Source organism: Cetorhinus maximus, chromosome 16, assembly GCF_964194155.1.
Source record: "Cetorhinus maximus chromosome 16, sCetMax3.hap1.1, whole genome shotgun sequence".
Lineage (NCBI taxonomy): Eukaryota > Metazoa > Chordata > Chondrichthyes > Lamniformes > Cetorhinidae > Cetorhinus > Cetorhinus maximus.
The window spans coordinates 10,800,663-10,824,508 of NC_135894.1; the positions used below are offsets into that span (position 1 = coordinate 10,800,663).

Consider the following 23,846-nt stretch of genomic DNA (forward strand, 5'->3'; position numbering starts at 1 on the left):
TACCTTCCGAGATTCCTTTTCCCTGGATTCCCAAGAACGCTTAAACTCTAGCTTACAAGCACACTTTCAGATTTATGGCTGCTCCAAAACACTACGGCTCCAAAGGGGTGCCTTTGCCCCCAAGACCCTCTTTACCTAAAGTCTGCTCCCCAAGACTCTTTCTTTAAGTTAACTTAACTGGGGCTTGTTTCTGTACCTTTTCTCCTTGATACTTCTTGGCTAGCTCAAATTTACTGCCCCAAGAAGAGCAGCTTACTGACCCTTGAACTGATCTGGGGACCTATCAAAACACTCCCAGAGGGTCCCACTATTGTCAATTGGTAAGAACCAATGTAACAAGCATCTGAACATCCTGTATCTTAAATGTTACAATCTTCACAGACATCTAATTTAACACCCGGGGACACACGGATCAATAGGTTTCATGACAATATATACATGAGAAGGAAGATTTTCAGGGCTATGGGGGGAAAAGGCAGGGGAGTGGGACCAATGGGATAGCTCGTTCAAAATTTTGGCACATGTACAATGGGCTGAATGGCCTCCTGTGTTGTAGATTCTGTCATTCTATTAGTGCATGATAGCACAAGTTTTTCTCAATGGCATGCAAAGCAAAAAAACCCACATATCTTTTATGGCCACTGTTCCTTGTGCCAGATTCTCTGATCTGCACTCAGATATGCTTGGACTAGAGCCTCACCATTTTTTTTGACTCCAAGTGCATCCCTTACAATATCACCCGGCACATTTTTGAAGATATATGAATAGGGTGGATAACGGTGGACAGATTGCTTCACTCTCATCAGAGACAGGTTCAGTAAGTTGCCTGCCTACCCTCACACATGTCATAGAGTTGGCATGCACATTCCAGATTAAATCCAAGGTTTGGCCATGGACATCTTTATGAGGCATGAGGTCAAAAGCCTTATTGAAGGTCAAAAAACTTATGAAGCTTTGCAATCTCCTGTAAAGCCACAAACCATTCCAGGCATTTCCAGATAGTCTCTAACTGCAATACCAGGATTGCTGCACATTGGCAAGTAGCTAACTGAGCACAAAACTGGAATGTAGCCTGTTCCTTTCTAATTTGCTCCAAGAGAGGGCCTAATATACATGCCACATGAAGTCAGGGAATCACCTTCATGGCCACTATATCAGTGTGATTCTTGGATTACTCAGTTTCCTCTTGTAGATGGAAGTGGCACCTGCACCCTGGAATACCCAGGATATCCATGCCCCCGCCAGGAAGCTATTCATCAGCCTTACAAGGACAGGCAAGTTTGTAGTTCCTAGCACTGTTAACCCTTTCTCAGTACGAGTCTAGCACCGCACCTCGCAACTGTCCACATTCCACATGAACAAGTGTTGCTTGAAGGCTAGAGTCTGCCTGTCTGAGTTTGTGGATGAAAATCCATGCCAATCCCACCTCAGGAACTAGGCGGAGGGTTAGATGTCTGCAACCTGAATCTGGGGAGAGATGAAGCTTGTCTTCATATCAATCTAACAAAAGTATAAGCCTTAAAACAACTTAACAATCAGATTCAGCAATAAATAATTCCAGGATATATACACAAAGGCTTCTATTTTCCCCACAGAAATGAGGAAGAACCTGAACAGTTTCGCCCCATAATCATCTGCTATGCAAGTGTGAGAATGTTGTGTTATCTGAAGCTTAAGTTACGATGAATTGCTTGTTAAGTGTAACTATATGCCATAGGTCCATTTCTAGGGCTGTTTTTTGAAGTGTTGGACAGCTATTGGTAGTGTTTTTTCCTCTGTGTTTAAATATGACATTAATGAATGCCTGTTTGTTTCTATTAATGACCAGGTACCGCAAAGGCTTTGAGCTCCAACCAACCCTATACTCGGGTATTAACTTGGCCATTCTCCTAATTGCTGCTGGTGAGCAGTTTGAAAGCTCAATGGAGCTGAGAAAAATCGGTGAGTGCATCAGTTTTACAGTGTGAATATTTGTTTTTAGTCTAAATAAAGCTCCTGAGCAGCACCAAGTAGGAGCTAAAGAGACAAATCACTGAATATCGCTCCCATTGCACTGACTGTTCCAAGGGTTATTTTTAGTGCTTAGGGCAGGGAAAGAATAAGATTTTCACATTGCTTTTTGTCACACTAGCATTAGGCACAAGTGATGCAGTGATATTTTTTAATATGAACTGGATCTTTGTTAATACACATTCATTGGCACTGATTTCCATCCACAAACTCAGGCAGGCAGACTCCAATCTACAAGCAACGCTTGCCCAGTACTGGACAAGTTCCTTTGAGTTTAATGATCAATTTTAGCAACATATGGCCATATTTGCTCATCACTTCTGGGTTTCTGAGGTGAGATGTATTGATTTGAATGAAGCATCAGTCCCTAGTCCTCACACTGATGGGACATCTCAAGCAGCGACTTTGTGTCTGTGTCAGGGAACTTCACCATTGGAAAATTATGAGTAGCAATACACATGAATTCATGGAAAACATGGAAATTCATGTATACTGACTTTCACACCGAGGTGTGACCTTTCTTATTTCCCCTCAAATTGATCTAAGTTTTATCTTTGGGATCGTCTGTTCAAACAATGTGCTGATAGCTGCAAATTTACGAATGAAAAATAGCAGAAACATTTGTTACTGAAGGGGCATTTATGATAGAACTCCTGTCACTGGTTTGGCTGGAGTCTGTGGAAATGGTTACAGACTTGACTGGGACTTGGATATGCCAGCTATGCCCTTAAAACGGAATTTCCCATATGTTTTCTTCTTGGCTGCATAAGTTCTGCCCACCCCTACAAAGGCATCAAGAAAAGGGTGGGAATCCAGTTGGAGGCAGGGACTTCTGAAGTTGGCAATTCCAGATTGCAGTCACAGCCTAACGTAACACCGGTAATCCTGTTCTTCATCAAACATATCCCGCAAAAAACCATGGAGGTGAGGCCACCTGGAGGTCCAGGCCAGGACCTGAACCCCATAGGCCAGCTGAGAGGGGTTGTTAAAGCAGTGTCCTTTTTAGGGTGGCTGCAGGGCAACCACATTGTTCATCGCAGAAGGTGGAGGGAAGTGATGGGCAGGACAGATCCAGCATCCCTTCCCTTAGGGCCAGCTTTCATTGTGATCAATGCTGTCTTTACTAAAGAGATTAGAGACCTTCCCCTAACCACTAAAAGCCCATTTCTGGATGTGCCATTCTTGCTCTTATAAACTTTAGCAGGGCTAATGTTAGAATTCTGCAGTAGGGGAGGGCTACCCAGTCTAACAGCTGGGATCATGCTGTGCATACATTCTAGACCTGAGTGCAAACAGACTAATCAACCATGGGGGAATTACAGTGGAGCCTAATGCCTTACAAACAGAGAGGACCGAAGAGAGAACAGAAGCAGGAACCTTTGGTAACTCTTATCCCCATTTCCCAACCCGCCTCCCTCCTTCCAGTACCTTGCCCTGGCACACTGAACCTAAGTGTAGCATCCATGTCAATGCCACAGCTGTGTAATATGTTGTCTCAGAGCTCAGGTGAAACATGGAGTATTTACAGCTCAGTACCAAATGACCCATTAAACTAACTAGAGAGCTGCTTCATTTATTGTGCAAAGCCCTGTAATCATGAGCATCAACACATAGGAATAATGAAGCATAAATGGTGGCCTTTGGCAGAGACAACGTCCCACACCACAGTACTGGCGACAGCAAGGACCTGCCCTGCTTAAGTGTCTGTTACTTACGGCTATCAATTCAACTCTTGGACAGGCATGCGATTGAACAGTCTGCTGGGTAGAAAAGGAAATCTGGACCAAATGAACAACTACTATGATGTGGGCCATTTCTTCGCAGTCAGCATGTTAGCCAAGGACATCAACAAGGCTGTACAAGCAGCTGAGAAACTCTTTAAACTCAATCCCCCTTTTTGGTAAGAATTGGTGTTCATGTTGCACCATGTATGTGAATAAGCTTCATCTGAGTAAACTGAGTGTCTGATTTTGGGTCTGACCCACAACACAATGGGAGTAATTATAACTGTGGGTGATATTGGAAATTAGCCGCTATTGAATCAATGGTAGGAAAGTCTGGTGGGGTGGAGAGAGGGCAGCTAATTTGTTATTGGCCATTTAGCACCATCTAAATTAAAATTACCCTCAGTGTAACCATGATAGTGGAGTAGAGCAAGTTTGAATCATGTATTAAAGTATAAATGGTGCACGTTGATTTATGTAGCAAGATGACAGGGTAGATGTGACTTTGTGTGATTGTGTGAAATATGTAACAGCGAATCAGCAGCCAGTTTTACTCCCGACTTTTTTCCCGATTGCTATTCCCTTGTTTGCAATGGAGGAGGAGAAGTACAGGATGGAAAAAAATAGATTGGAGTCGCATTCGAGGAGGAGGTGCCTTTAAGAATTTGCAGATCATACAGACATTAGGAAGATCTCAGTGAAGCGCTCTCAATGAGTGATAAGGAGCTTCTGCAGCTACTACATGTAGAAACATGGTCATGATCTTTTTTCGGAACAGTTCTGCCTGTGGCTGTGAAAGAAAAAGCTGCACTTAATGTGTGAGATTAATGCCAATAAGTGGCACTAATCCATCACCTTGTATTGACCCCTTGGCCACAGCCTCAACATTCCCCAGAGCAAGAAGGGAGTCAAGTGCAATTGGACAACTTGACCTGCTTCACATGCTGATTAAAATTGTTCACACGGTTGCCCATGAGAAGCGTCAGCCCCTTTCCTCCCCACCACCCCCCACCAAATTCTTCCATTTCTTGACCAACCGCCTAATGCCAAAAAGCCTAGTGTCATCACCTAAAGGATAAGGGGAAGGGTAATGTAGAAATGCACCCTGTGCGCAACCTAATGTCAGGGACGATTATTTGCCTTCACTATTACCCAGCCCTTCGATCAGCCAGTGACTTGGTCATCCACCTGGGGACAAATAGGACCTTTGAATCCTCATGGCCAGAATTTTACACTCCGTGGGCGGGCGTGCCCCCGACCTGAGGGGGCGTTAAATCACGCGAGATGGTGTCAGGTGAGCGTCTCACTGCCTTTGCGCACTCGCGCAATATTTCGCTCAGCGGGCACGCACGGCAGCCAGAAGAGCGTCCGCTGACAATTAAGCTCATTAACGGCCCAACTGTAAGTGATTTTTGGCGGCCTGTTCAACCTTATAGTTGGCGGGTGGGCCGATCAGCCAGGCGGCCTTTACATTTTGGATGAAGCCTCATCCAAGGGCAGGATGAAATCTCCATTAGGATATCAAATACAAGGAAATATCTGAGGGACAGCGTTTTTATGAGGCTTGCTTTCAGGCGCTTAATTGTGCTGCATGGGCATATTTTGCAGCATTTTTTTTTTTCTTTCTTTATTATTTGGAAGTCTGCAGCTCCCTGAAGCACCTGTCTGCACAGGCACGTTTTCCCGGTGGCTGGCCGTTAATTGGCTAGCCAGCGCGAAATTGCAGCCGGAGGTCGATCGCGATCGGTGGACCGTTTCCTGTCCACTCCGAAGCCCACCGATCGCGCGTGCCCCAGAGAGTAAAATTCAGGCCCATGTCTTTTCCCCCGGAATTTGCAGAGGGAAGACCGTCAGGAAGACGGATGCTACATTGATTTCAACCGCCATAATTGCAAGCAGTCAGGAAAGAAGGAGAAGACGACGATGGGAGTGCCAGGCGCGCCAAAGACAGGTGATTCTCCCTCATGTGCATGGGGCAGCTGGCCTCATCCGCACGCTCTGGCTCCTAGAGACGCCGTTTGTAGGTGCCTTGAAAGACCCAGTGTGTGTCGGACACACAGGCCTTTCCTGCAAATGAGCGAGAGCCAGCGTTGTCGACGCCTCCGCATGTCCAGGGATCTAGTCGCTCACATATGCCACCTTCTCCAGGACTTGGCACCACAGGGTTTGAGAGGACATCCGTTGCCAGTGACTCTGCAAATTACCAACACCCTGAACTTCTACGCCAGTGGCTCTTTCCAGGGCCCAGCTGGGGACATCTGTGGGACCTCTCAGGCTTCTGCACAGAAGTGCATCCAGATTGTAACAGACGCTCTCTTTGCCAAGGCCCACAATTACGTACACTTTACAAGTGATCAAGCAAGCCAAGGTGCCAAGGCATTGGGCTTCACAGCTATTTCCAATTTCCCCCAGGTGCAGGATGCTATTGACTGCACGCGTGTAGCTGGAAGATCTCCCAGGCAGCAGGCGCTCCAGTACATCAATAAGAAGGCCTTTCACTCACTAAATATACAGTTTGTGTGGGACCACAACAAGGAAATCCTGCAGCTTTGTGCGAGCCTTCCCGGAAATGTCCATGACTCCGATATTTTAGGCAGGTTGCAGATCTCAGATATCTTCTTGAAGGACAACACAGCATCTAGGATTGGCTCCTCGGGGGCAAAGGATACCCGCAAAGGGTGTGGCCGATGATGCCCATCAGAGGCCACAAACCACATCGGAGAGAAGGTACAACAATGCTCGTGCCGCTTCTCGAATATTGGTGGAGCACATCATAGGTATTTTAAGAATGAGATTCGATGCCTAGACAGGTCACTGGAGAGTGTCACGGATCATCGTGGCTTGTTGCATGCTTTACAACCTGCCAATACAAAGGGGGAGGAGCTGCCAGACGCCAAAATGGAAGAGCTGCAGGTTTCCTCCAATGAAGAGTACAGCAAAGGGGATGAGGACAGTGAGACCGAGGATGCAGATGAAGAGATCATAGCATGGGCCAGACAGGCAGGCATGCACGTGCGGCCCTCATAGCCACCAGATTCCAGGAGGAGAGTGATGACCAGTAGTGATTATCCTCTTGGACAAGTGCCCTCCATCATGGGTCCACATGAACACCAGTGTAGCTGTCCTCACACTTCAACCATCCCCTTCAATCTGAGTGTGAATACTCACACATGAGGCTCACATTGTCCTGACCCTTTGAAGAATGACGAGACCTCGGGAGAAGATATCCTTCCTGAGACGGGGGGCTACCTGAAGTAGGTTGTCCTGCAATCAGACATCTGAAGGTGCAGCTTCTTGCAGTGTCTCTCACCCATCCCAGTCACGATGGGTGCCTGCAAGAGGCAGCAGCTGCTCTACTATCCTTGCTGCACTGGTAGCTGTATGCCTTCAATATCACAAAGCTCTTCCATGCGATCCAACAGCAGTAACTCTGAAATACCCTCTGTGTGACATCGAGGACCATACTGAGAGGCAGCACTCAGGCCAAGGCGGCCAAGGGTGGACAACCATATAGACATGACTGAGTCCTCCATGTCACCTTCACAATCAATATGAGACCTGGCACTCCGACTTACAGATGGTGATCTTCATGCATCCTCAACATTTAAACGGATGTGGACCACATGAGTAGGACGAGATTCTAAAAGCTGCCTGCCACACATTACACTGTCTCCTCTTGAGCAATGAGAGTCCGCCATCATGGCTGTCCCTGGGGATTTACAGGAGGCTCACACATCATAAGGCCCTCAAGGTTGCCTTAAACTGAGAACAAGGAGCACACGTCAGCTTCACAGCGGCGTTGCACCTATCCAGTTGATCCCTTCTGCATAGTTTAAATCCACCACATGCGCACCCAGGGCTTGCGCTAAGGCTACGTTGAGTGCAATATATCACCATTTGCAATCACGATTGCTGATCTCAGCGAGTGTTTAGGTGAGGCTAGACACAGCGCTGCATGCCTACATTGTGAATAGAGCCTAGCGGCCGCTAGACAGACAACTGAAAGGTAATACACTCTCAAGGATGCAGGCATTAGTAGCATAACCATAAGGTGCCCAAGAAGGACCTAGCCTATGCACATTGAGGAGGCAAGGTCTTCACAATCGTTGGTGAGCTTACTACATGTGCATTCAGAAAGTCAGAAACATAATTGGCTCACAGGAGCGCGCACAACCTCTGAGGAGGGACTCACAGCCTGTATGCCCTGTCGCAGTACAGAGTACATAGAGTTCCAGGATACATGACCCTTATCTATTCCTGTCAACATCTCTCATTCTACACTACACCTTGAACCTCTCTGAAAGCAGACGAGCTGGGAGTTCACATCAGCCTCAGTGATACACCGTCAAGAAATAGCAGTGTATAACCCAACATGGCATGTGAACCAGGTTCTCCCACAAGGAAACCTTACATGAAAGATGACACACCACTGTTGTTGGGGATGATCCATGAATGGGCACACACTGGCGTGTGATGGAAGCAGACTACATAGACGAGAGGCACATGATAATGACACCGTGATAAGCGGGGGGAGGGTCTTTGTGGGCACACCTGTTTGAGAGTGACACAGCTCATGAGAAAGAGGAGGCACATGTAAGAGTAGATGTGAAATGTGTTGTATTCAATGTACAATGGTGAACATTATAAGCATGTGGTTAACACCCGTGCCACCCACATGCTCCTAATATTTCTTAGATTTCCTAATCCTGCCTCATCCTTCCCCAGCACTCACAGCAGAGGTGGAGGCGGCCTGCTGACTGCGGCGCCTTGTTGTCTGGGATGACTTTGGCGTGTGCCCTCTGGAGGACCGAGAGGACGAGGGCTCCGGCCTGCTTGGGGTGTCCTGCTGCGGGGCAGGTGCACCTCGCCAGCCTGTGGGGCTGCAGCTGACGGGGTCACAGGAAGAGGGATTGGGATCGGATGGATACCTGCCAGAGTCACCTGGGGTGGATGGCACCGGGGTGTGCGCCTGTTGACCCTCCTCCCTATGGGCGCCGAGAGCCGCTGGCTGACTCCTTGAGGAGAAGGGGCAGCTAGAGTGAGATCAAGCTGGCCTGCCCCCCTCTCACGTAGCCGCAGATGGATGCCACCAAGGGCTACAGCAATGGAATGCTACTCGTGCAGCAGTGCAGGACTGATGTCCTAGACCAAGCTCTTCACAGCGGCTGCCAATCTGCCAGTGTTGACCTTGGTACGTTGGCATGCCAAAGATATCACCTTGGACTGAACGCAGATGGGCTCCTTCATCGTTTGTTGCAATCTGAGGAGTACAGGCAACATCCCTGCCTGATGTTCCCTCGAAAGTCACTGCAGCTCACGTAACTGAGTTTGGACTGAGTCCCGAGCTCAGCAGAATCGTGGCCTCCAGCAGTCCTCCGAATGCCGGCAATCTCTGATGGGCCTGCCCCCACCTGCTGTGGACCAGGTTGTGTGCTGCACTCACCAGACTGTGACCCCGAGCCTGTTCTAGATTGATGTCCCATCGGGGTGTGTGCGCTGGTGGAGGGTGTGGGTGAGCGCTGTGACAGGTTCCCAAAGGTACTGTTATCAGGTTCCTCCTCCGAGCTAGGCTGGAGCTGAGGGGCTGGCTTGCAGGTGCCCTCGGGCGCTCTCCAGATGAACCTATAAAAGATAGCAGAGAAAATTAGTGCATGGTAGAGGACTTGAACAGAGGACAAAGCACTCACTGTGTTGTCTGTGGAATGAGCTGGTGCAGGACCCTCATTTAGGTGTGTGCCGCCCACTTCCTCGTCACTACAGGCACGATCTACTTCCTCCCCTGCCAGCACGATGGCACGCTCCTCATAGGGAGTGAGGATCCTAATGTTGGGCACTCCTCCCCGAGCCTGGGACCTCATCCTGTTATTGTGTGAGCTTATCTTGCATAAAGAGAGGTTGATAAGGGCGCCTGGCATGTGCATGTGGTGAGTGGAGCCATGGATGGAATGAGGAGGTGAGCTCGAGAGGATATAAGGTTGATTGAGATGTGAAGGTGTGTGTGAGAGTGAGGGGTGATGTCCCTTGAACTGGCAGTGTGTGAGATCAATGTGAAAATGTGATGGGCTGGTGAGTCCGTGAGGTAAGAGTAATGACATGATAGACTTACCCTGGCGGCACGCATGAGATCATTGCTGCTAGGGTCTAGGTTAGAAAAATTCATTGATTAAAAAGGCCTAAAAGCCAAACTTGGAGAGCATTCTTCCAAGAGACTTGAGTAATCAGAGTCTCGCACTAAAATAAAAAGTGATGGCTTTATTGTGCAAGGATTTGGAAATGACAGGGTCGAAGTTCAATCAATATTGTCATCATGTTCAGAGAAAGAAAATCTCTTGCAATAGCTTTACTCTGAGTTGGTAACCCTACCTGTATTCGGCAAGTAACTGGACAAAACAGGGAGCTCCTCCAGATTTATATGACATCTAGGCAGCCGCATGATTGGATCATCCAGTTTTATTGCATTGATGGGTTTCCCAAAGGGTGGAAGGTGCAATTGGTGGTTCCCATGTGCGATGGTAAACTCACTTAGTTAATAATGAGGAAGAAGTTCCACTCACTAGATTCCCAGCTTGTGTGTGATCAGATGGAAATAAACCCTTCATCTTAATGCCTGATTTGACTGAAGTGCTGGAATATGTTCATCCCCAGAAAAACTCCCCTCCTTGAGCTCTTATCTAAAGCCACCATCAACATCCACTGCTTAAAAAAAATTTAAAAGAGAAACGCTAGATAAGTAAGCAAATGAGAGATTTTAAAGTTTAATTACTAAAGATAACAAACACTGCAGATACTAGAAATCTGATATAAAACCAGAAAATGCTGGAAATGCTCAGCAGGTCAGGCAGCATCTGTGGAGAGAGAAACAGAGTTAACATCTCAAGTCAATGACCTTTGATCGGAATTCTCATTGACCTGAAGTGCTAACTGTGTTTAGCTTTTCACTGATGTTGCCTGATCTGCTGAGTGCATCCAGAGTCAATTTGCAACCTTGATTTTCAAAATGGTGAGACTCATCGAAAATGCAGCATGGAGCTTAAGCGTAGCAGTGTATAACAAGAATATTGACCTTCCCACAGCATTGAAAGGACAACTGGAGTATAAATGCTCAGCCATCTTTTCTGCTTTTTTCAGGTATTTGAGGTCATTAGTTCAGAACTTCATGTTACTACAGCAATTCCAGAAGATCAACAACGATCATTCCCCAAAACAGGAGTGTCTCAATTTCTGGTTGGACATCATTGCAGAAGCGACCAAGACCATTATCAATGGGCTACGTTTTCCAGTATGAAATTTTTTTATCTTTTTCCAGTTTTCCCCTGCCTCATGTCTTGAGGGTGGGGATTCTATGTAAAATATGATACTAACAATATTATCAGCCCTACAATCCCTCTCTCTTTCCCTGTTAATGGTGTGTTAAGCCAGGCACTGAGTATTAGTGCTTTGATCAGCTCTTGGGAGACTGACTTACTTATCATCGGACATACACGTGTGCAGTGTTCAGAAGCAGAACACAAGATAGTGATTAGGAAATGGAACCCTTATATCCCTTATATCAAATTGGGGACACTGAAGTCAGTTAGAGTGATTTATCACTGCCCCAGAGTTTCCTTGACACTTCCTGACCTCCCTCAATGCCCAGTTTTTAGTTTTATTTTTGTTTTGCTGTTGCAAATTTTCCCACCTTTCTTTTTTTGGGTGTCTCCAATGCATTTTGCATTGTAGGTAGATGACAGGACTGAGCTGCTTTAATAGCTGTTCTTAAAAGCATTTCACAACTGCTCAGAGATGCGCGATCATTCAGGTTTCCATTTCTATACCCGGACTGTGCTCTGCCCAATCCATTGACAGTGTGAGCTGAGATCAGATATACATTGGGGGCAAACTTTGACCTTATGCCATATAGCAAGGTTCATTGGAAATGAAAATGAAATGTATAACAGGGGGCTGATCCAATATAGTCTGTTTTAGACTATTACAGTCAAATAGACTTCCATTATGTGCTGCTCCTTCATCCCCATTTTAAATTTACTTTTCCAGTTCTCCTCCAGATTGCCCACCACCAGCTTCCTTCTGCAGATTGTAGCTTTTTCCTCAACCAGGAAGGCAATCAACCAACTGGCTCCTGGATTTCTGCTCGCGGTCCATGAGCAGATACAAGGGGGTGTGTGCGCAGTTTCAGTGCAAGGTGGTTCATTCTCCATTTTCCCTATTCCCTGAGGATCCACCTTGATCCCAGTTAGACCCCAACCTACCCCAAGAAAAGATGTGGAAAAATAAGGGCAGCACATTCAATATAGGATTTAGAGAAGACCTGAATGGATGTTGGTTCTCTCAGCACCTCACATTTTATTAAGATCTCATTGACTTTCAGGATTATACCCTCTAAATTCTTTAATACCATAAGCCATAAGAAGGCAGACATGAGAGGGAAAAAAAACTCTCCATGCATTTATTCGGCAGGGGGAGGGGACACAGAATGTTAGCAGAATAGGGACACATCCTAATACAGCAAAACAATCAAGTCAGAGGGAGTACAGCTGCATTAAGTTTCAAGGGAGTAAGGCAAGGCTGGATGGCCTCTACTTTAATGCCAGGAGTATTACAGGTAAAACGGATGAGTTAAGGGTGAGGATTGACACGTGGAATTGTGATATAGTAGCCATCACTGAGACGTGGTTGAGGGAGGGGCAGGATTGGCAGCTCAACATTCCGGGATATAGAATCTACAGGCGAGACAGGGGAGGGGGTAAAAGAGGAGGAGGTGTTGCATTATTAGTTAAGGAGTCAGTTACTGCAGTAAAGAGAGATAATATCTTGGAGGGGGCATTGAATGAAGCTTTGTGGGTAGAGCTTAGGAATAAAAAAGGGGCTCCCACATTATTAGGTATTTATTATGAACCCCCAGATAGTCAGCAGGAAATTGAGGAGCAAATATGTGCACAATTTGTGGAGGTGTGTAAAAATAATAACAATAGGGTAATTATATTAGGTGATTTCAACTTTCCCAACATTAATTGGGATAGACATAGTGTTAAGGGCTTGAATGGAGTATGATTCTTGAAATGTATGCAGGAGAACTTTTTAGGCCAATATATAGAGGGTCCAACAAGGGACAGTGCAGTGCTGGACCTAATTCTGCGGAATGAAGCCGGACAGGTGGCTGAGGTGGTGGTGGGCGAGCATTTTAGCGATAGCAACCACAACGTGGTACAGTTTAAGTTAGTTATGGACAAAGAAATCGACAAGTTGCAAAAAAAATGTTTTAGATTGGGGGAGAGTGGATTTTAGTAAAATAAGGCAGGATCTGGCCAAGGTAGGCTGGGAACAGCTACTTGTGGGGAAATCTACAGAGGAGCAGTGAGGGGTGTTCAAAAAGGAAATGTGGAGGGTACAGGCTCAACATGTTCCCTCTAGGGTGATAGGAAAGAGTAACAAGCCCAGAGAACCATGGATGACCAGAGATATTAAGGTTACGATGAGAGGAAAAGAGAGGCTTTTAGCAGGTACAAGGGAAGCAAATCAGCAGAGGCATTAGTGGAGTGCAGAAAGTGCAGGGTGGAGCTTAAAAAAGCAATTAGGAGAGCAAAGAGGGTATATGAGAAAGCTCTGGCTGGTAAAAGTAGGGAAAATCCCAAGATATTCTATAAGTATATCAATGGGAAGAGGATAACCAGGGAAAGAGTAGGTCCCATAAAGGATCAAGGGCGCAATCTATGGGTGGAGCCAGAGGACATCGCCAGAGTGTTGAATGAATATTTCACATCGGTCTTCACCCAAGAGAATGAGGATGAAGGTATCAAACTCGGGGAGAGAGACTGCGAGGTTCTTAAGCAAATTGATATAGGGAGTGACAAGGTATTGGAGGTGTTGGCAGGCTTATAAGTGGACAAATCTCCAGCTCCAGATGATTTGTGTCCCAGACTGCTGTGGGAGGTAAGGGAGGAGATCGCAGGGGCTGTGACCCAAATTCCTCTCTGGCCATGGGGGAGGTGCCAGAGGACTGGAGAACAGATAATGTGGTTCGGCTATTTAAGAACGGTTATAGAGATAAGCCATGGAACTGTAAGCCAGTGAGTCTCGTGTCAGTGGTAGGGAAACTATTGGAGAAAGTTCTGAAGGAGAGTATCTATCTCCATTTGGAGAGGCAAGGTTTGATCAGGGATAGTCAGCATGGCTTTGTCAGAGGGAGGTCATGCCTAACAAATTTGATTGAATTTTTTGAGGAGGTGACCAGGTGTGTAGTTGAGGGTAGTGCAGTTGATGTAGTTTATATGGATTTCAGCAAAGCCTTTGACAAGGTCCCACATGGGAGACTTTTCAAGAAGGCAAATGCACATGGGATACAGGGTAATTTGATAAGGTGGATTCAAAATTGGCTTAGTTGTAGGAGACAGAGGGTGATGACAGAAGGATGCTTTAGTGACTGGAAGCCAGTGTCCAGTGGCGTACCACAGGAATCTGTGCTTGTTCCCCTATTATTTGTCTTTTATATAAACGACATAGATGACTATGTGGGGGGTAGGATTAGTAAGTTTGCGGATGACACAAAGATTGGCCGGGTGGTTAACAGTGTGGTTGAGTGTCTCGGGCTACAGGAAGATATAGATGGGATGGGCAGATGAGTGGCAGATGGAATTTAACCCTGAAAAGTGTGAGGTGATACACTTTGGAAGGAGTAATTTGACAAGGAAGTGTTCAATGAACGGCATGACACTAGGAAGTTCTAAGGAACAAAGGGACCTTGGCGTGTGTGTCCATAGATCTCTGAAGGCTGAGGGGCACATTCGTGGGGTGGTGAAAAAGGCATATGGGACACTTGCCTTTATCAATCGAGGCATAAATTACAAAAGTAGGGAAGTCATGTTGGAGTTGTATAGAACCTTGGTAAGGCTATAGCTGGAGTACTGTGTGCAGTTCTGGTCACCACATTATAGGAAGGATGTGATTGCACTGGAGGGGGTGCAGAGGAGATTCACCAGGTTGTTGCCTGGGATGAAACATTCAAGTTATGAAGAGAGGTTGGATCAACTTGGGTTGTTTTCGTTGGAGCAGAGAAGACTGAGAGGCGACCTGATTGAGGTGTACAAGATTAAGAAGGGCATGGACAGGGTGGATAGGGAGCAGCTGTTCCCCTTAGTTGAAGGGTCAGTCACGAGGGGACATAAGTTCAAGGTGAGGGGCAGGAGGTTTAGGGGGGATGTGAGGAAAAACTTTTTTACCCAGAGGTTAGTGACGGTCTGGAATGCGTTGCCTGGGAGGGTGGTGGAGGCGGGTTGCCTCACATCCTTTAAAAAGTACCTGGATGAGCACTTTGCGCATCTTAACTTTCAAGTCTATGGGCCAAGTGCTGGTAAATGGGATTAGGTAGGTGAGTTAGGTGTTTCTCATGTGTCGGTGCATACTCGATGGGCCGAAGGGCCTCTTCTGCACTGTGTGATTCTGTGATTTAGCTTGCGCCATCAGCTAAAAATGTTTTCCACTTATTTAGCACCTCTCATAGCCTCAGGACATCCCAAAGTGGTTTACAGCCAATTAAGTACATTTTGACGTATAGTTACTATTATAATATAGGGAACTTGGCAGTAAGTTCCTACAAATGATCAGATAGTTGGTTTCAGGATAAATATTACCCAGAGCATGAGGGAGATCTCCCCAGCTTGTCTTTGAATAGGCCTGTGGATTCTTTCACATCCACCTGAGAGGATAGGCAGGTCCCTGGTTTAAAGCCTCATCTGAAAGACAGCATCTCTGAGGGTGCAGCAGCCTGACCCTTAGAAATGGGCCTGGGACGGAGTGGCGGGCAGGGAATGGGAGGAGGTCCTGCTGTGTTGGAAACCCATTACCAGGATGTTTTCCTGGATCAGAATCAGGACTTCTGTGGGTGCTCTCTAGAAAAATGTAGGCATCCCAGTGTAATACTTTTTCCCCCACAAAGAGAAAGGAACATTTTCAAGAGTAGTCTCAGCTGAACAATATTCATTTAAATTCACAATATTTGATTCGACTGGGACATCCATAAAAAGATGTTAAACAGAAATATTGCTGTCAAGGCACGATTGAGGCCTGCACCTACCAAATAGGACTAAAGGCACAATCAGAAGTATGTCTTAAGAACTTCTTACATTTTGTGTTACACACATTGTTCTTAACATTAAAACCTCATATTTGTGTTTTAAGATTTGAGGACCAAATTCCAGACATTATTTATAGTCCCCAAGTCCCAGTATTACTTAGGAGTACTGTATGTTAAATGAAAAACACATAACGTTAGTTCCATTTTGCAAGGCTACAATTAGTACTAAAGTACTATATCCATTTTTAATTACACAAATACTGTTATGAGCAGGAATGAGAAAGAACTCAGCCCCCAATTCCCTTGACTGAGTGTCTGTAATCAGTGTGTTTTTTGAAAAGGAAGATGTGTGTGTGTTTTTTACCCCATGAGTGTGTGGTCAATTTAAATAATCAGCAGCAAACTTTCATGGGTTTAAATAAAGAGGATTATTTATTCATGCATTCACCCCAAAAGTCTAAATGCTATGTCACTCAGCCACGCACACGGTTGAGAAAGGTACAATTTGAGAAGATGGTACACTTTTAAAATTGTAAACAAAAGAATAATTCATAGGTCACATGTTTGGCTCATTGTAGGAAAAACAGTCATTGCGGGCCTGTTGAAGGAGGCAATTCACTCAACAAAGGTAGCCTAGGTGGTTCCAATAGCTGGAGTAGTGTAGTAAGAGTACTGCAGGATTCCTTCAAAGAAATGGGTGTTCAACAGATTGCGAAGCTAGTTACTTGTAGATTTTCTTGCCAGCAAGTCAAGTTTCTGTACTGGTGAGCTTTGAAAAGGAAGAGCTGGGAGACTTTAAGATGTAGCCATCCCTAGGTTTTAGAAAGATTAGACGTTAGTGCCTTTTTCTGAAGCTGCTGTTTCTTGCTGTGTCCTTTGCAGACTGAGTTTCTTTCTGATTCTTGGGATACAGTAAAGTCTTACCTTTCGCAGCTTCCTTGTTTGCGTATTCACTTATCCACACCAAAGACTTTATACACCAGACCACTCATTGCATGAGCAATTGTTTGCTTATCTGCATTTTCTTTACCCTCCCTCATTAAAGCCACTTTATTTTAAATTAAACTTATTCCATTAGCAGAGACCTCGGCACGTTTTAATGGTGAGGCGATATTGAAGTCTCTGGAAGCAGATTCCTTTCATTAGTCCTGGTCGAGGACATTTAATTCTCTGTTTTTTAAGCACCTTTCCGACAGGGGTGAGAAGCGGTGCCTGGAATGGTTACAGCTGAAGTGCAGCAAAAACAGAGAGATTAACCTGAAATGTCCAAATCTCTCAGTCCAGAGCTGCAATAATGGCTGTTTTCAATTTTGAAATGTTCACCGATTTATTTGTCCTTTTATGTAAAAACTTTCTGTTGGTTTTGAGGTGAGCCTTTTTTTAAATTTTCAATACATGTCTAGATGTTAAATACATGTTAAAGAACAAATGAGTCCATAGTTGGATTCTTTTGTTACAACACTGAGCTTAGACACCTGCCCCCGGCCCCACTGTCTGTTGCATCCCACGATTTGCTGTATAGTAACTGCACAAACCAATGCTGCCCTTGCATTGCTTTAACCTGTCTAATTGATTCACATTGGAAAGCATTTTCGTCATTCGCAATTTCAGCGTTTACGGGGTTTCACGGGAACATAACCCCTGCGAGTGGCAGGACTTTACTGTAATTAATTTGTAATCTGAAGGTAGTTTTACTCACATGATCAACTGCTATTGTCCACTCAGAAAGGCTTGGAAGTCTGAAGCCATTGCTACACAATGGAGATAGATAATGGCCATTGATACGCACTTGTGATTATTGGTTTCTGCAGCACTCCTTTGTTAAATATCAAGCCTGGAGACAGTGTGTCTAGGAGTCCATGGATTTTGAGCTTTTGGTAAAACGCAAACAATAGCAGGTGCTAATTCCACAAATAGGTTCCGTCTGGCTATGTCCATTCAAGGGGAGACACCCCAACCATGGTTATTCAATCAGGAGGCTTGCAAATGCCACTTGACCTTCAGGATCCTTCTTAGCCACCTTTTAATGTCCACATTTAAAAGAAAAAGGCAGTTCCAAAAAATTCTATGTAAATACAGTCCATGTTTAAAGTTATGAATAGGACATGCCTTTACTGGGCATGACAGATGCCATGACGGCTGTTTATTAGACTGAATAATAGTTGCATTGAAGTGAATTTTAAGCTGTAACAATTTCAAGATTTGGATGACGGTCGTAAACTATGTGACCATTCTCCTTGATGTCTTGTAAATCCCCAGATGCAATCACAACCACATTTTAACCCAATTGTTATGCTAACATCTTTAATAATTGTTATTGCAATCACTCTAGGATATGTCATTTCATTTTTTTTATTCCACCCTTATATTATTATGATTACTATAACCATATCACACTGTAATTTGTTCATTTGGGAGCAAAAAATATGTTTGGTCAATGCAATAATTTGAAATATACTTTTGAATTAAAAATAACTAATGTCTTAACTGTGTGTAATTCCTCTGGATACATTTGTTTAAGATGACTGCCTTCATTAAAATATCAAAGGATTTCATACAAATATCCTCAATACTGATATCTCACAGTGCAAATGTAACTAATGGTGTGGAAGTGTTGAACAACCATCGCCGCTTTGTTCATAGTTAAATAGGGTAACAGATTCCTCTGTTCTGTTTTAGGTTTTGATTCTACAGCCAACCAATGTCTACCAGCCATCCTACATTTCCATAAATAGTGAGGCAGATGAGAAAACATTTTCCATATGGCATGTCTCACCGGAGGAAGTGGTAAGACTGGGAGATATCAGACCTATCATCTGAGTTGCAATGTATTTTTGATTATTATTGCTGATTGATTGGCTTGTGTCCCTTTTTAAAATGAAGCCGTACAATTGTTATTTGTTGGTTTTCTTTTTATATTTGTGTTTAAGCAACGCATGCTTAGAATTGGTTTGGTGGCTCCGTGACTAATTGTAATCCGTTATAAATTTACAAACCAAGGAAGCCTAAGGTTTAGTTATCTGATTTTATCCTAAGGCAGCAATGGGGGTACTGAAGTTGGCCTCAGCACCCCAGGAGAAAAAAAAAATCATCCAGCGTTTGAATCCTGAAAAACCGAGGCCTCAAACAAATAGTAGACATCTTCCCATTCCCCGGATTATGAGTGCATCGCGTGCATAGCTTCTCTAGGTGTCACATCAATGGGTGGTTTGGGTACAAATTCATAGAACCTTCTTAGAAATGTTACTGATATTAAGCTAGATGGGAAGTATACATGTCAGAAAGGATTGGAATCTGCCATCGTGAATCTGCCCCATCCCCCTTGATAAAATGACTCCTGGAAAATCATCATCTAAGTTCAGACGTGAAGAGCGGCATTTAGCTTAGGTACTGAAGGGCTATTGGACTTATGCTCCACCAGTGTCTTCAGGGGAGGAGAATTGAGAGACGAAGCAAACATTAAGGTGGTGAATTTCCTCAGAAATAATTTCTTATTGTCGGGATCTAGGGGAGAAGCCGCTCCCCCTAGTTTCCCGTCACTGACTGGATCGCCCTTTCAAAATTCCTCTATGGTTTATGAATCTTCCCACATCTGCTTGCCACATCCCACGTGACCTCATTTAAATGTATGGTAACGAGGGCATTTGGCGCTCGACTCGTTTGATTTTTGTTATCTTACATTCACATGACTTTCTGGGTAAATTAGGTATGAATCGTGACAGACAGAAGTGAGGCGCTTCTGAGTCTGAAGAATCTGGATGGTTGCGCTGGAGATTTCTGCAGCTGGAAAAGACTTGTCTCAGCAAGAATACAAAAGCAAAATACTGTGGATGTTAGAAATCTGAAATAAAACCAGGAAATGCTGAAAGTCAGGCGGTCAGGCAGCGGAGTTAAAGTTTCAAGTTGATGATGTCATCAGAACTGGGAAAGGTTAGGGATGTAATAGGTTTTAAGTAAATGAAAGGGTGGAAGGTGGAAAAAGAACAAAAGGCGGGGGCCTGTGATAGGGTGGAAGGCAGCAGAGATTTATATACATACAAACTTATGAACAAGGAGCAGGAGAAGTCCATTCAGCCCCTTGAGCCTGCTCCACCATTTAATAAGATCATGGCTGATCTGATAGTCACCTGAAATCTGCATCCCACCTACCCCAATATATCCTATCACCCCGTTGCTTACCAAGAACCCATCCACCTTTTCCTTAAAAATATTCGAAGACTCTGCTTCCACCACCTTTTCAGGAAGAGAGTTCCAAAGACTCACGACCCTCTGAGTGAAAAAATTTTGCCTCATCTCTGTTTTAAATGGATGACCCCTTATTTTTAAACAGTGACCCCTAGTTCTAGTTTTTTCCACAAGAGGAAACATCCTCTCCACATCCACCCGGTCAAGACCCCTCAGGGTTTTATATGTTTCAATCAAGTCACCTCTTACTCCTCTAAACTCCAGTGGATACTAGCCTAGTCTGTCCAACGTTTCCTAATAAGACAACCCACCCATTCCAGGTATTAGCCTGGTTAACCTTCTCTGAACTGCTTCCAATACATTTACATTCTTCCTTAAATAAGGTGACCAATACTGTACACTGTACTCCAGATGTGGCTCACTAGTTGTCTGTACAACTGAAGTATAACCTCCCTACTTTTGTATTCAATTCTCCTTGCAATAAATGATGACATTCTATTAGCTTTCCTAATTACTTGCTGTACTTGCATACTAGCCTTTTGTGATTCATGCACTAGGAGACCCAGATCCCCCTGCACCTCAGAGCTCTGCAATCGCTCACCATTTAGGAAATATGCTTCTCTTTTATTCTTCCTGTCAAAATGGACAATTTCACATTTTCCCACGTTAAACTCTACCTGCCAGATCTTTGCCCACTCACTTAACCTATCAATGTTTTTTTGTAGCCTCCTTATGTCCTCTTCAGAACTTACTTCCCTACCTAATGAATAAAGAGTTGGTGGTGCAAGACCAAAGGGAGTGGTAATGGGACAAGGAAAGAAACAAAGGATGCCTAGAGGAGCCATGAATGGTAGGATCCTGAACAGTTGCCATCTGAAAGCCAAAAAAGGAGAGAAAAATGAGAATATAACATAGTTTTAACAATGTATTTGTTTTCTGCTGACTTAAAGCTGCATTTGTTTCACACAGCGTCTGATAGGGTAACCCACTAAAAGATTTGGAGCCCACCCTCTTCAACCCCTACATTATATAACTTGCATGTCACATGAGGGCCTTTGTGAGGAGATGGGCATGAAAAGGTTAATTTTCACCATAGAGACAATCGAGCAGTTACTCCATGAGGGTCTGTGTCCACACTCATCTGCCAGTGTTGCTGTCTGTGGCTATGATGGAATTATTGTTATGATCTCAGCTGGTGTTACTACTGGGCTAGTCAGGTCCCAGGATGGAACCTGGCTTGATAGTTCCTAACTTTAATTTTTTTGTTTAGCACCGCGGAGGGTGGCTACTGAGCAGAGTCATAGGAGGCTGCTGATGAACTTTTAACAGCAGAATAAAACATTTATTAAATAAGAAAAGATGAACTATATTACATTACTCCTTTACCTCAACTGTGCCTCTACAAATATATGCAAACTTGTAAAGATAACACATGTTCCGAATCTATCTTATACTCTAATGTTCACAGTATGTATATAGCCCATGTAAACTAATAGACGAACTGTGGTCAGACACCACACTCCAAAACCAAGTTCCTATGGATTTCTCATCAACTCCACCCCACACCGTGAACCAGACAGTCTCGCTGAAACTCTGGCTTTCTCACGAGGGTTTCTAGTCTTCACGCTCGAAGAGCTCGCTTTGTGATTCTCTACCAAATGACGCTTCAGCTAGGACGCCTTCCACAAGGATCCACTTCCAAGGTTTCAAGTTTTCTGATGTCCCTTTTCCCTGGATCTCTACATGCATTCAGGCTTCACCCTCCATGTGCACTGTCAGATATTTGGCTGTGCCAAACAGGGCACCGCTACTCAAAAGCCTGTAGTAAGGAGTCACCAACTTTTGGCTGTCTCCTCAGATCTTCTGGCTTCTCGCAAGCCCACTTTGTTCCAAGGCTGCTCCCTGCAGCTCTCTCTCTTTAATTCAGAGCCTTTTCCTCTGCTCCTTACTCTTACCAGTTTGAAGATGTGAACATGCACAAACTGTACATGTGCAGCCGTTCTCTGGCTGGCACATATGCAGAAGCCGAAGAATGTAAAAAGGAATGATCTGTGCATGTGCGGCCATTCCAGGGCCTGTGCATGCGCAAAGACCACAGGGGCCCGATGGGAACTGTAGTTCCCAAACTCCGAGGGCCGATCTCCGTTTTTAAAAGGTAAGCTTTCTTTTCCTTTCTCTTTGGGATTTGTCATACTATTTTGAAACAAAATTATTTCAGATACTCATGCGCAATATTGGCCATCCTGTTGTTTTGTCATGTTCGGTCTACAAGAGAGCTGGGCAATTCATCACCTCCTGTGCCATGGCAAGGCAGCAGGGATATAGGGCCTTTCAGGTTTGCAGCATTGCTGACTTTCCTAAGGTCCAAGATGCAATCACTGGTGCCTGTGTTGCTTGCGAGCTTTGAAAGAAAGTGCCCCTCATGTCAATGGATGGCTTCTGAGTTTAAAAAAGCCAGCCTCCTGTCCCCATCCAAAAAACCCAACAAAGAGTTGCACTGATGGCAACAGAGGATCACTAGAATGAGACACGTTGAATGTCTTTCAGGATCTTAAAGGCCATTTTTGCAGCTTAGGCAGGTTGGGAAAGGCTCTAAAATATGCTGAAGGAGTGTGTCGTGCATTACATGGAGGCAGTAGGTTAGTGGTAATGTCACAGGACTGTTAACCCAGTGACCCAGGCTAATGCTCTGGGGACAAATTCCACCAGTAATGGTGACCATGAAACCATTGTTGCAAAAACCCATCTGGTTCATTAATGTTCTTTAGGGAAAGAAATCTGCCGTCCTTACCTGGTCTGACCTACATGTGACTCCAGATCCACAGTAATGTGATTGACTCTTAACTGCCCTCTGAAATGGCCTAGCAAGCCATTCGGTTCAAGGATAATGACACCAACCTTCATGAAGAAAAGTTGTAGTCTGCTTCACGATTAGTTTGTAGTCCCAGTTCTAGGTCAAGGTTGTACCAATTCAAATATAATCCACAGACGCTTTATCCACTTATTTGTTCTGAGGGTTGCAAGATCAGTTGCAGTCTTTTATGCACCTACATGAAACTAAACATCCAAATTCAAGTTGACTCACTTCATTCTTTAAAGGACTAGATTTGGTCCAGATGGATAGGCTATTTGCTTTAGAAAGATTAGGGAGGATTATGGAACATGAGTGTGGGTTGCATAAGTGTAGAACTAGATTTGATGTCAGGAGGATCATCGACCAATGGGACAAGTTTCCAGCTGGTTCAGGGAGTGTGGATTTGCTACAAAGATTGAAAAGGGAGCTGGAGGTTTTCCTGAGTCTGGCCGACTACTTATAGAAGTTGGCTGGGGGTGCTGGGGAAGAATGTGTCTCCTTCTCACCATGTTGTTCTGGAATTTATTTGATTACCTTTAAGAGTAATTGAGGGATTTCTCAAAGTATGTTCCTAAATTGGGCTGAGATTTTTTTTTGCCATACTCAGAGCACTGCCTAATGTGGATCCCATGGGTAAATGGAGGTCATGTATTTAGAGGAGATGAATGAGTGGGTGATTGATACGTAGATACACTGGAGAATGTTCAAACATTTTAAACATGTCTTTCCCATCCGTCAAAGGCCGATAGGACCAGCTGGCCATTTTCCATCATCTGTGTTTGTACGTTTGTTATGTTCACTTGGTACCCAACTTGAAAGTATGTCTTATCATAACATGAATCACTTCACAACTCTACATGAATCACTTCACAACTCTACACTAGACTAGCTCCAGGCTGCACTGATGCCTTTTATAAGATTTATTTGTTGGCTGTCATAAATCTAGGAAAAAATGGAGGTACTAATGTGAAAAGAATTAAGGTACATGATTTGCTCAGCCCAA

The 23,846-nt window shown here is 44.6% G+C and overlaps 1 protein-coding gene across 1 annotated transcript in view; it reads left to right on the top strand.

Moving 5' to 3' along the window:
- Positions 1-23,846, top strand: part of map3k15 (mitogen-activated protein kinase kinase kinase 15) — a 176,062-nt gene that overhangs the window by 69,177 nt on the left and 83,039 nt on the right. Inside the window, exons 7-10 of the mRNA XM_078559367.1 lie at positions 1,829-1,941; positions 3,751-3,910; positions 10,863-11,013; positions 18,484-18,591. Coding sequence (XP_078415493.1) covers positions 1,829-1,941; positions 3,751-3,910; positions 10,863-11,013; positions 18,484-18,591 — 532 coding nt within the window. The remainder of the gene's footprint in view (positions 1-1,828; positions 1,942-3,750; positions 3,911-10,862; positions 11,014-18,483; positions 18,592-23,846) is intronic.